The 12,165-nt window shown below is 38.5% G+C and overlaps 3 protein-coding genes across 5 annotated transcripts in view; 1 reads left to right on the top strand and 2 right to left on the bottom strand.

Moving 5' to 3' along the window:
- LOC311580892 (olfactory receptor 51F1-like) lies at positions 1-960 on the bottom strand (the record flags this gene model as incomplete). Its single annotated transcript, XM_084752719.1, has 1 exon — positions 1-960. The coding sequence occupies one exon, from the start codon at positions 958-960 to the stop codon at positions 1-3; it is 960 nt and encodes a 319-aa protein (XP_084608845.1).
- Positions 599-12,165, top strand: part of OR51F2 (olfactory receptor family 51 subfamily F member 2) — a 24,345-nt gene continuing 12,778 nt past the window's right edge. Inside the window, exon 1 of one of the 3 annotated variants that reach the window (XM_084753016.1) lies at positions 599-723. The gene's annotated coding sequence lies outside the window, so the exon portion shown is untranslated. Of the gene's footprint in view, positions 724-793; positions 902-1,349; positions 1,382-12,165 lie in introns of those variants that run through there. The other 2 variants (XM_084753017.1, XM_084753018.1) reach the window with 2 other exon arrangements.
- Positions 8,207-12,165, bottom strand: part of LOC311578427 (uncharacterized protein) — a gene marked incomplete at both ends in the record, with an annotated part of 24,875 nt that continues 20,916 nt past the window's right edge. The window contains 4 exon segments of the mRNA XM_084748249.1: positions 8,207-8,643; positions 8,646-8,751; positions 8,755-9,096; positions 9,100-9,170. Coding sequence (XP_084604375.1) covers positions 8,207-8,643; positions 8,646-8,751; positions 8,755-9,096; positions 9,100-9,170 — 956 coding nt within the window.

Here is a 12,165-nt window from a genome sequence, read left to right on the forward strand (position 1 = left end):
TTATTTTGCAATGAGGAAACTAAGAATAGCCTTTCGGATCTGTTTTGTCTTTATGCTATAAATGATGGGGTTGAGCACAGGGGGTAAAAGAAGATAAACATTGGCCATCATTGAATGGACAACTTTGGGGGCTGACCGACCATAGCGATGCACCAGAGACAAGCTAAACATAGGAATGTAGAAAATAGCAACTGCACCAATGTGGGACACAGAGGTGCTGAAGACCTTGTGCCTTTCTTCAGAGGAGGCAATAGTGAGGACAGAGCGAACAGTCAGTATATAAGACAAGACAATGCACGGAATATCTACCCCTGTGGTCAGAATGAGATCAACTAATCCACAGATGCTGTTGGCCCGAGTGTCTGAACATGCTAACTTAATCACATCTGGATGATAGCAGTAGGAGTGGGACAGGATATTCATCTTACAGAAAGAGACAGGCTTAAGGAGCAAAAGAAGTGGGACAATTAATACTACAGTGCGCATAATCACTAGGACACCCATCTGAATGATTCTAGAATTAGTAAGAATCATAGTGTACCTAAGAGGGTTGCAGATCGCTACATAACGGTCGAACGCCATAGCTACAAGCACGCCAGATTCCATAAATGTGAATCCATGAAGAAAAAACATCTGAACAATGCATAAATCTAGACTGATTTCATTCGCGTGAAACCACAGTATCTTTAAGGTGGTTGACATTGTGGAAACAGTCAGACCCAGGTCAGTGGCGGAGAGCATGGAGAGGAAATAGTACATAGGTTCATGCAGGCTGTGCTGGGCCACAATGATAAAGAGGATCATGCAGTTGCCAGAGAGGGCGGTGGCGTAAAGACAACAGAAGGGGATGGAGATCCAGGCAGGAGCAGACTCTAGGCCAGGAACGCCAGTCAGCATGAAGGTTGGTAACTTTGACGTGAAGTTGCTTAGGAATCCCGTGTTGTCCTGCATTTGTAGCATTTGCTTTTACAGTGCTCACCTCCTAAAAAGTAACAGATTGTACTGTGATAAAAATGTGTTTAAACAATTTTCTGAATAGAAAAAACTACTCTAGGAAAGAAATTCTGTTATCCGGAGAACTAAAATTTATTAATCTAGCAATTATAATTAGAGACATTAGGACATACAATAGATTTTTTATCTTTAAACCAAGAAAATATATTAATATAATTTTGAAATTTGTGTATTTATTTTTATATTCACAGACATTTAAATTCTAGCAGATTGTGTGCATAGTCATTTCTAGGTATGCAGAAAATAGGAATGTTTCAATGCTGGAGACTCATTAGAACACAGAAAATCAAGTGCATTGCATTTTGGATATATCATATTTGAAGTGAGCAGGAGAAACCTATTTTATCTTCTTGAAACGGACCTGCAGGTGTGACTCTCAAGTTCACATAGAAATTATCTATCTATCTATCTATCTATCTATCTATCTATCTATCTATCTAGTCATAGACCTCTAGAAATAATCATTTTAATCTTATGGAATGGGCAAACAGGCAAAGAGAGTGGGTTATTAACAGAAACATAATGCATACAGAGTACTGTGGAACTTTTAGAGGAGAATTATATCTCCTAAGCTATGGGGAGTCTTAATGTTTTATGATAACTATAAAACAAAGAGACCATGGTATCCCCCTGTGGATATCTTGATAACAGTGCTGACGCCCTCAAGCAGCCACGTCTAGTAGGTATTAAAACATTCAATATGGTTCAAAGTATGTTACTGATCTTGAGAGAAGCATGTGTACTTGCTAACTGAAAGTAACAATCATGGACAGTGGATTAGGGAACTGGTGGAGAAATTGTGGTGCCATAGTGGTTTCATTTTCAGGAAATTTGCAGTTAAGGCAATGAGAGAGATAGATTGTGGATAAAGGGGGCTGTAAGAGGTATGGAGGTGTTTTGAAAAAGGGAGAATTTAGGTAAACATACAAATTTGTAAATTGTGATTATAAATACAATAGATAGTCATGAAGTTTTAAGCAAAGAATGAGAGGATTTGGCTGATACATAAATGTCTGAAAGCATCGGGTAGTTGAACACAGCAAAGAAGACTAATTAGACAGCAGAAAGATGAGGTTAAACATTTTCATTGATATGAGGGTATGCCAAGGAAGTAGGTAACTACAGCTCTCTCAGGGAATTATGAAGGGTAGATCTTGCTCCTTTCCAAAAAGGATGGAGTGATGGATTTTTGGCTTGAGGACAAGATAGAAGATAGAGTGGGACACACAAATGATTCTACAGGCGTAAGTGTTTTAGGGCCCTATTTAGTTGACATTATAAATTATATAATTAATTTCCAGGGGGACTAAAATAAAACAGTAGCAGTATAACTTAACCTGTCCAGATATTCCATCAAATTTGGAATGAATTTGCTGTATGCTAATAAATACCTTGGACTCTGTTTTTACTTTGTCATGCTTTCTTGCTATTTTTCTTTGTTAAATCTCTAATTTCATGAGTTTCAACTTTATTTGAGAAGAATTACAATATACATCCACAAACTGTCTGATAAAATTGTACGATGCAAAGATAGGGTAGAATATATGATTACCTGAATTTTTTGTAAGAAGGTTTGAATATTATGTATAGATCATAAACTAAGTACAAAGCCAACACAGTGAACACCCTTAACTACCTTACCAGGGCCGTGTGGAAACAGGAAGTTTCTGTGTTTTCTAGCAGAGATAAAACAGGTTCTCATGCTGTGACCAATGGACTTTTTAGTACATTTAAACTGAACTGAGGGGTTATATGCAAGATGTGGATCTCTCTGGGGGAACTGACAAAGAACAAACAACGTGTATAAAAATGTAAGGTATCACCATTGATTGAATCCCAGAAGGTTTTAAGCTATTAACTCTGATGAGCGGTGGTACCTAGAAGTCCTGAATGATAAACACAGGAAACAAACCATTCATAAACAGTTGGATTTCCATTTTGATGTGCTTTGTGTGTGTGTGTGTGTGTGTGTGTGTGTGTGTGTGTGTGTGTGTGTGTGTGTGCTCTGTCATACTCACTTTGAGTTCATATGTGCTCTGTTGTGTCTTAAAAGTGTCTTATTGTAGTTGCCCAGCATCACTTCTGGCTCTTGTGGTATTTTCACACTCTCTTCTGTGATGATCTCTAAGTCTTTGAGGGTAAGGCTGCTATCTTTATGTACCACTCAATACTTAATACGCCATAATCTCTTATTCTCTGAATGCTGACCAATTACAATCTAACGTGAGTAAAACTCTGATGAGAATTAATGGGAGCCCTAATCTGTGGGTATAGCAATAGCATTCGAAGTCACTTAATATTGTGCCCACTTATCAAAATAATTGGAAGTTGTCCCCTAGGGCCTATGGCATACCTGTTCACAGATTCTTGGCCCCAGAGATGTTGCCAGGCATGGTTTATATCTAGTGGAGGGCACTTTAAATCTGATCTGAGAGCAGTCAGTTACTCCCATTACATTTGAGCCACTACCACCCCAGTGGGCATACCTTGCCGAGATCATCAATGCTGTAGCTCATAGAGTTCATAGATGAATAAGAATGTGCATAGGGTCTTCTAGATTAATGAAAGCTAGCCAGGAGGAAGGAAGCCTCAAGTCCAGCACATCATTGATTTCACTATGTTTTATGACTCAGATATGTGGTATCTTCAGCAATAGAGCATGATAGATTATAAGTGTACACAATTATGGAGCACAATGTAATACTTTAATACATGTACACAAGGTATCATTCTCAGATCCAGGTAATTAGTATACGCATTACCTCAGCCATTTGTACATTTTCTTTATAAAACACTTCTATGTGTTTTGATGTTTGGTGTTTTTGATTAAAGAATAAGAAGAAAATAGAATCATTTGACTGTGAGAATAAATCATGACCATTAATTGATACATATGCCTATGGTTTTAAATTGTATACATACTTACATACAAATGCCCCCAGTTCACAAAGACATACAATTTACAAAGGAAATGCAGATAACTAATAAAAATAATTGTGGAATTATATCCTTGAGAGACAGTTTTTCTCTTAGAGAGGAAGAGTCATAATGGATCCCAACACAACAGTACTCTACTGTCTAGCTGCTAGGCCTTCACTACTTGTTAGCCATATACTTAGGAAAAAACTAGTTTGTAAATATTTTCTTAGTTTGGTTTTCTGGGTAAATTGGTTGCTACAATGCCTTGTTGGCTAATCTCAATTGATCTTGGGGTGGTGATGGAACCTTATTGAGTTGTGTTATTCCTAGGAAAGGATGAGAAAGAAATAGACACCATACTACTCTTTGTGGTCACGAGTGGATTTGATAAGAAAATAATCTTCAGCAGAGTAAGGGAGCTATCAATAGAACACAGGGCATCAGAAAATGTAAGAAAATGAGATAGAATTTAACCCTCCAGTAAGCCGTATGTGCACTAGTGTTCCATCACAGTGACAGATTTATGAAGGGGAAAAAAAACAACACGTTAAGGGAATGAGGATTTACTTGTTCCACACTTGGCAGGTTTCATTGCTGAAGACCTAGACTGAGGCTGAAATATGGCAGGAGCATCTGGTGGACAATAGCATTGTTCTAAATGATGAGCAGGAAGTAGAAAGGGAAAGAAAGGAAGTGACCATTGAAAGGCATTAGCTCCAAGGACAGGATCTCAGTGCCTGACTTTATCCAGCCACATTTTACATTCAATGTAGTGCCACTAACTGATGACCAGGAGCCTGTGGGTGACATTTCATATTCAAAGCATATCTGGAAGGGGTGATCTTTAATTGACTGAGCTGGGACTATAGATTTTTTGTTAGACATTCACAGAAAAGCATTGCTGATTGCTATGGGCCAAATGACTGGTAGTTGGTTTCATTAAAATACTATAAAATTAGTATACTGTGTTACCTTGACATCTTAACAGTCCTTCTTCTTTCTTTCTTTTTTTCTTTCTTCCTTTCTGGTTTTTTGAGACACAGTATTTCTCTGTAGACAATGCTGGCCTTGAGCTCACAGAGATCCACCTGCCTCTTCCTTCCCGAGTGAAGGGATTAAAGGTGCCAACCACCTCCATCTGCAATATTTCTACCAAAATTATATAATAGAATAAAAATGGTATAACTCTTCAAAATGAAACAGAACTAGGTTGAACTCACCAATCTTCCTGATAGTTAACACATTTCCACTGACTGGTGTGTGGGAGGATAGTATGCAGGGCAGGATTATGTGTATCCCTGCTTTTACATAAATCACCTTTGTTTAATTTTGCAGTCACACTTTAACATAGCTACAGATGTCATACTTTATAGGGATTGAATTGAGATCTTCTTACTTGATCTTTGGTATCAATGGAAGTTATGTGGTGTGCTTACTATCTGATACTCAGCTGCAAATGTTGCTATGAAATGCAGAAGCAAAACAAACTTTCAAATGTTTTTGTCTTTCTCACATAAACTACTAATTCTTGTTTTTATATATTGATTCGAAGTAATGTGTAGCAGTGTAGTTTTAGGTTTTGTCTCTTTCAACTGAAATAAGTGTGTTAATGTAGTCCTTGGAAAATCTAGAATGTGAATTATTCTATACATTGTCCTCAGAAAAGTTCTGTGTCTAGTTAAATCATAATATATTAAATCACAGTACTAAGTAGAGGCAGGAGGTGGGGACATAGGAAGAGGAAGGGGTATGTGTGGAAAGTCACCATAAGTAACCATGCGTGAAAATATCATCAGAAACGTATTTCTTTGTAAACTAATAAAAATGAGAAATAGGCTCAGAATTGGGACATTTTCCACCCTGGAAAGACAGAGAGGCAGATGTATGTGGTGGGCAGTGAGGGTGGTTATTCAGAATTATGGCAATAGGAGATGACTGTGACAATAGCACCTGAGGAGGAGACAACCCTTTGCACAGCCTAACCAACTAACAAACATAGTACTTTTGACAGAGGCTAGAATTGTGAGTGTCAAGTGAATATGAAATTATAAGAACAGAAACACTCAATTTCCTAAATTAATCATTGTGAATTTGACTATATCTAGTTTAGTCTAGTAGAAATATGTATGAGTTACAAATTCAGATTTATAGATTAAAAAGTAAGCATTTCTAATGTGACACTTCTCAGCAGAAATTTGTCACAGCAAATGCTGCATTAACCATTGTAAATTTTTGTAACATAAAAGTTGATTACATCCATAGCAATAAGTTAGGTTTTCACTATGCCTTTTGGAGGTCTGAATACACCTTGCAGTTATACACACATAATTAAAATGGAAAAGTAGTAGAAAAATCAATAACCTAGAGCAGAAGGAAAAGGATGATGGGAAAGGGATAGGCGATAGAAAGGAAAGAGGAGAGGAGAAGAGAGAGATAGAAGAGACTTAAAGAGAAGAGATGAGAGAGAGGATGGAGACAGAGGGAAAGAGGATAAAGAGTTGACAGCAAAGAGAGAGGAGAGAGGAGAATGATGAAAGAGGAGAGAGAAAGGACAAGAAAGAGGAGAAGGAGCGAGGGAAGAGAGAAAGAGAAAAGAGAGAGGGTAGAAAGAAGAAGAAAATGAGACAGAAGAGAGAGGAGAAAGAGAGAAGAGAGAACGATAAAAGATAGGGGAGAAAAAGACAAGAGAGAGAGAGAGGATAGAGATGAGAAAGAGATGGAGGATAGAGAAATAGAAAAGAGAGGGGGAGAAATAGAGATGGAGAGAGAGAGAGAGAGAGAGAGAGAGAGAGAGAGAGAGAGAGAGAGAGAGAGAGAGAGAATTCTGTCAGAATCTCGTCTGTTCCCTTAACGTTCATTTAACTTTAAAAAAGTTGCCCCTTGATCTGGGGGTCAGATCTATTTCAGGTTCTGTCTCCCCTCTCCTAAAACACAAGATTTCTAAAGAATTTCCTCAGGATGTTTCTTCTGACCTTGCTACGGAATTCTTGGTGTAAATAAACAGTGAGGAATCTCTCCATATTCTGTAAGCTAAACTGGATATCCTCAGAACACAGCCATTGTATGAGGCTCTGCTGGATCTTTATTTGTTTAAAACCATGGTCCTATTTCTTTAGAGCTCTTATGGCCCATTCCTTTGCACCATATATATGATGAATTAAAACTACTTTGTATAAGAACCCGAATAGCCACCATTTCATTTTTAAAAGTAACTTTTTGGGATCTCAGTTTTTATAATTTATTATTAGTAAAATGTATTTTTGTATTCCTATGATCCCAGGGTCATATAAACCTTATTTTAATTACTTTTTACATAGCCAAATTAAACTTCAGCAAGTGACAATACACATTGAAAAATATTAGTGTGAAAAAGAAAACTAGAATTCCCTAAGTCTTATTAATAACAGAGAGTATTATTAGCATTTGTGTGTCTTCATTAAACAAGCACCATACATGTGAATTCATTTTATAGTTAGTATAGATAATTATGGGAATTTAATTTATGTTTTCTAAAACTTAATAACATATCAACAATTCTTCACATCTTTACTACAAATAAGCCAACACCTAGTACTCAATCACATCTCTTTATGTGGTTTCATTTATTTTTCTCTCCCACTTTTCCCCCTTTCCCTCATTTTCTTCTCTTTATCTGTTCTCAGTTTCCCTGTCTTCCACTCCCCCTTTAGTTCTCTACTCCCTATTCCCTTTCTCTTTTTTATTTTACTTTGCTGAGGCAAAGTCTCTGTATTGTCTAAGCTGGCCTCCTTTCTCTGATTCACGGATGTTGTGATTACGTCAGGTGCCACCACACTCCATTCCTACGGGCTGGGTTGAATGGTTTTGTTTTATTTTATAGATTGGGATTCAGAACAGACTTTAAACATATGACTACTTCTAAAGGTTTTTTTTCAATGAAGATATTCCCAGATGGAAGAAATACATATTTTAAGCTGTTTGATTAAATTTACAAACTGCATGGCAAACTATTTAAACTATGGTGATCTAATAAAATATTTACTTATTTAATGGACGCCAAGTAAATTCTTTCATGAGGAATATACATCAACTAAGTCTGTATCATACATCACATCTCTCAGATGCTTGGATGTGGGTACAATAGCATTTATTCTTGCCTGTTCTAGAAGGCTTTCAGTCTGTAGGCTAGTCATAGGGAGGGCTTTGTGATAGTGAGTAAGAGGCTGGGAAGTGTTCTCATCTGTTACTATGTCAGAGTGGGTAACTGAAGACATAGGATGCTGTAATCCCTGGTTCAAGAGCCTTTCCCACAAAACCCTTGGATAACCCTGTCCCTGATCTGTTTGGTTCTAACTCCATACATGATGGGGTTGAGCATGGGAGGAACCAGCAGGTAGACATTAGCAAACATGATGTGCACAACTCGGGGCACGTGATACCCAAAGCGGTGGGTGAGGAAGGTGAAAAGGGCTGGGATATATAAGGCTAAGATGACACCAATATGAGAAGCACACGTCACAAAAGCTTTGAGGTGGGCTTCACCTGAGGGCAGCCTCAGCACAGCTCTCAGAATCATCACATAAGATACACCGATGACAATTACATCAAAGCCAACCACAGAAAAAGCCACAAAGAGCCCATATCCACGGTTGACTCTGGTATCAGCACACACCAACTTGAGCACAGCCATGTGCTCACAGTAGGACTGGGGAATGACCTTGTTGGGGCAGAGGGCATCCTGGAGATCATGAGGCAGAAAGGGCTCACCCACAGCAGCCCTCTCACCACGACAGCTGCCCCAAGTTTGATGACTACGGATGTGGTCAGGATGCTGGAATGTCAGAGAGGGAAGCAGATAGCCACATAGCGGTCCAAGGCCATGGCCATGAGCACCTCAGACTCCACAGAAGAAAAGGCATGGATGAAGAACACCTGGGTGAGGCAGGCATGGTATTTAATCTTATGATCATGAAACCAGAGTATGGCCAGCATTTTAGGTTGTGTGGAAGAGGACAGGACCAGGTCAGTGATAGCTAGCATGGCCAGGAAGAGGTACATGGGCTCATGTAGGGTATGGTCAATTCTGATTATGTGCAGGATGGTGATATTTCCAGCCACAGCCACAACAAACATGAGACATAATGGAAAGGGAACCCAAAACGGATAACTCTCTGGCCCTAGGAGTCAAAGCAAGATGAAGAACAGAGGATGGGAAGAGCTGTTCCTTGAAGCCAGCATAAGGGGATGGGTCATATTTCCTGTGTGATGTTAATCTGTTGTCTGAGGATTATAACAATCAAGAGATGAGTGATTATTCACACTTGTATAATATTACTACTTAATTCAGTAATAAATTGTAGTAAAATCATATTTTATTAAAATAATATTTTGTAACAGAAAATGATGCTACTTAATATTTTATTGGTACTTGTAATATTCAAAATATTAGAACATGTCAGGTTCAGAGGCAATTATTTCCTAAAGACAAAATATTTTCTTGGAAGTAGAATCTGTTAAGGGAAAACTATTATGATAAATAAGTTACAATAAACTTTGCCATTTTCTCATTAACAAATGACTTGGTCTACACATCACACAGGACCATTTATCTCAGTGTTATGTTCTGTGAGCAATGGTCGCTCATACAATGTCCCCCTTGCCTAACACTCCCGTTCTTCTACTCTTCTACTATTATATTTACAGGATACAACTATTATTAATATATTATATGATGCTACACAATAGAAGATGAAATAAAGTTATATGCCTGTAATACAGTGAAAGTATAATTAAATTATGAGTCTCACTGTGGAATAAGTGTAGAAAATGCAAGTCTCAGAATCAGTCTGTTGCTTGGAGCTTCTATCTGAGGGCATCTTCCTACCTTTCTAGCTTTGACACAGTGGAAGCCATTTTCTTCCTCACATCTCAGAGTATAGCTCATTGAACCAGAATTTCTAGACAGGTTGTTCCAGTCATGTTAGGACTTCTATATTGTACAACATTTCACTTTCTTGATTCTTGAAGAAGGTCCCACTGGCTTTTGAGAAAGAAAAGGATGCTAGGCAAAAGGAATAACTCACCCTGAATTATGCTATATCTTTAAATGAGCTGACTATAACTAAAACATTCTGATAAACCTCTGGGATTCAGCCTCAAGTAGAGACCAAGGGTCAGAATCTATTTAAAGAACTGTGTAGTCTGACTATTTCCCTAAGCACTGGTTCTTTCCCTCTTTCTACACCAAATGCCTCATATCTAAATAACTCCAGTGAGTCCCTCTGAGACTAGAAGATAAATATGGAAGCAGTAACCCCTAACTTTCCTCTACTGTCTGTATATAGAAACACAAAGACAAGTTTATTTTATTTTTATTTTTATTTTTTAATTTTTAAATTTTTTTATTTTTTACTTTTTTTTCTCCTTTATTAATTTATTCTTGTTACATCTCAATGGTTATCCCATCCCTTGTATCCTCCCATTCTTCCCTCCCTCCCATTTTCCCCTTATTCCCCTCCCCTATGACTGTGCCTGAGGGGGATAACCTCCCCCTGTATATGTTCATAGGGTATCAAGTCTCTTCTTGGTAACCTGCTGTCCTTCCTCTGAGTGCCACCAGGCCTCCCCCTCCAGGAGACATGGTCAAAGGTGAGGCACCAGAGTATGTGAGAAAGTCATATCCCACTCTCCACTCTACTGTGGAGAGTGTTCTGTCCATTGGCTAGATCTGGGTAGGGGTTTAAGGTTTACCACCTGTATTGTCCTTGGCTGGTGCCTTAGTTTGAGCGGGACTCCTGGGCCCAAATCTGCCTATCATAATGTTCTACTTGTAGGTTTCTAGGACCCTCTGGATCCTTCTACTTTGCCATTCTCCCATGATTCTCTCATCTAGAGTCCCACTAGAATGTCCTCCCCTCTGTCTCAGTTTCCTGGTAAGTGAAGGCTTTGGTGGGACATGCCCCTTGGGCTAATATGCAGACATAAGTGAGTATATACCATTTGAGTCTTTCTGCTTCTGGGTTAACTCGCTCATTATGATCATTTCTAGCTCAATCCATTTATCCACAAATTTCAGGAATTCCTTGTTTTTAATAGCTGAATAGTATTCCATAGTGTATATGTACTACTGTTTCTTTATCCATTCTTCTATTGAGGGACACTTAGGCTGTTTCCACGTTCTGGCTATTATGAATAAGGCTGCTATGAACATGGTTGAGCAAATGTTCTTGTTGTGTGCTGGAGCATCTTCTGGGTATATTCCAAGGAGTGGAATAGCTGGGTCTTGAGGAAGCCCTATTCCCATTTTTCTGAGATAGCACCAGATAGATTTCCAAAGTGGTTGTACTAGTTTGCATTCCCACCAGCAATGAAGGAGTGTTCCTCTCTCCCCACATCCTCACCAGCATGTGGTGTCGCTTGAATTTTTGATCTTAGCCATTCTGATGGGTGTAAGTTGGAATCTCAGAGTTGTTTTGATTTGCATTTCCCTGATGATTAAGGAGGTTGAGCATTTCTTTAAGTGTTTCTCAGCCATTTGATATTCCTCTGTTGAGAATTCTCTGTTTAGTTCCAAGCCCCATTTCTCAATTGGGTTATTTGGTTTGGTGGTGTTTAATTTCTTGAGTTCTTTATATATTTTGGATATTAGACCTTTGTCAGATGTAGGGTTGGTGAAGATCTTTTCCCAGTTTGTAGGCTGTCGCTTTGTTCTCTTGACAGTGTCTCCTGCCTTACAGAAGCTTTTCAGCCTTATGAGGTCCCATTTATTAATTGTTGACATTAATGTCTGGGCTGTTGGTGTTCTGTTCAGGAAGTTGTCTCCTGTGCCAATATGTTCCAGGCTCTTCCTCACTTTTTCTTCTATGTGACTTAGTGTCTCTGGTTTTATGTTGAGGTCTTTAATCCACTTGGATTTGAGTTTTGTACAAGGTGACAAATATGGGTCCTGTTGCATTTTTTTTTACACATAGACATCCAGTTAGACCAGCACCATTTGTTGAAGATGCTATCCCTTTTCCATCGAATGGATTTGGCTTCTTTGTCGAAAATCAAGTGATCATATGTGTGTGGATTCATATCTGGGTCTTCGAGTCGCTTCCACTGATCAACCAGCCTGTTGCTGTGCCAGCACCATGCTGTTTTAATTACTATTGCTTTATAGTACAGTTTGAGATCAGTATGGAGACTCCTCCGGAGCACCTTTTATTGTACAAGATTGTTTTAGCTATTCTGGTTTTTTTTGTTTTTCCATAT

Source organism: Acomys minous, assembly GCF_964271855.1.
Source record: "Acomys minous genome assembly, chromosome: 2".
Taxonomy (NCBI): Eukaryota; Metazoa; Chordata; class Mammalia; order Rodentia; family Muridae; genus Acomys; species Acomys minous.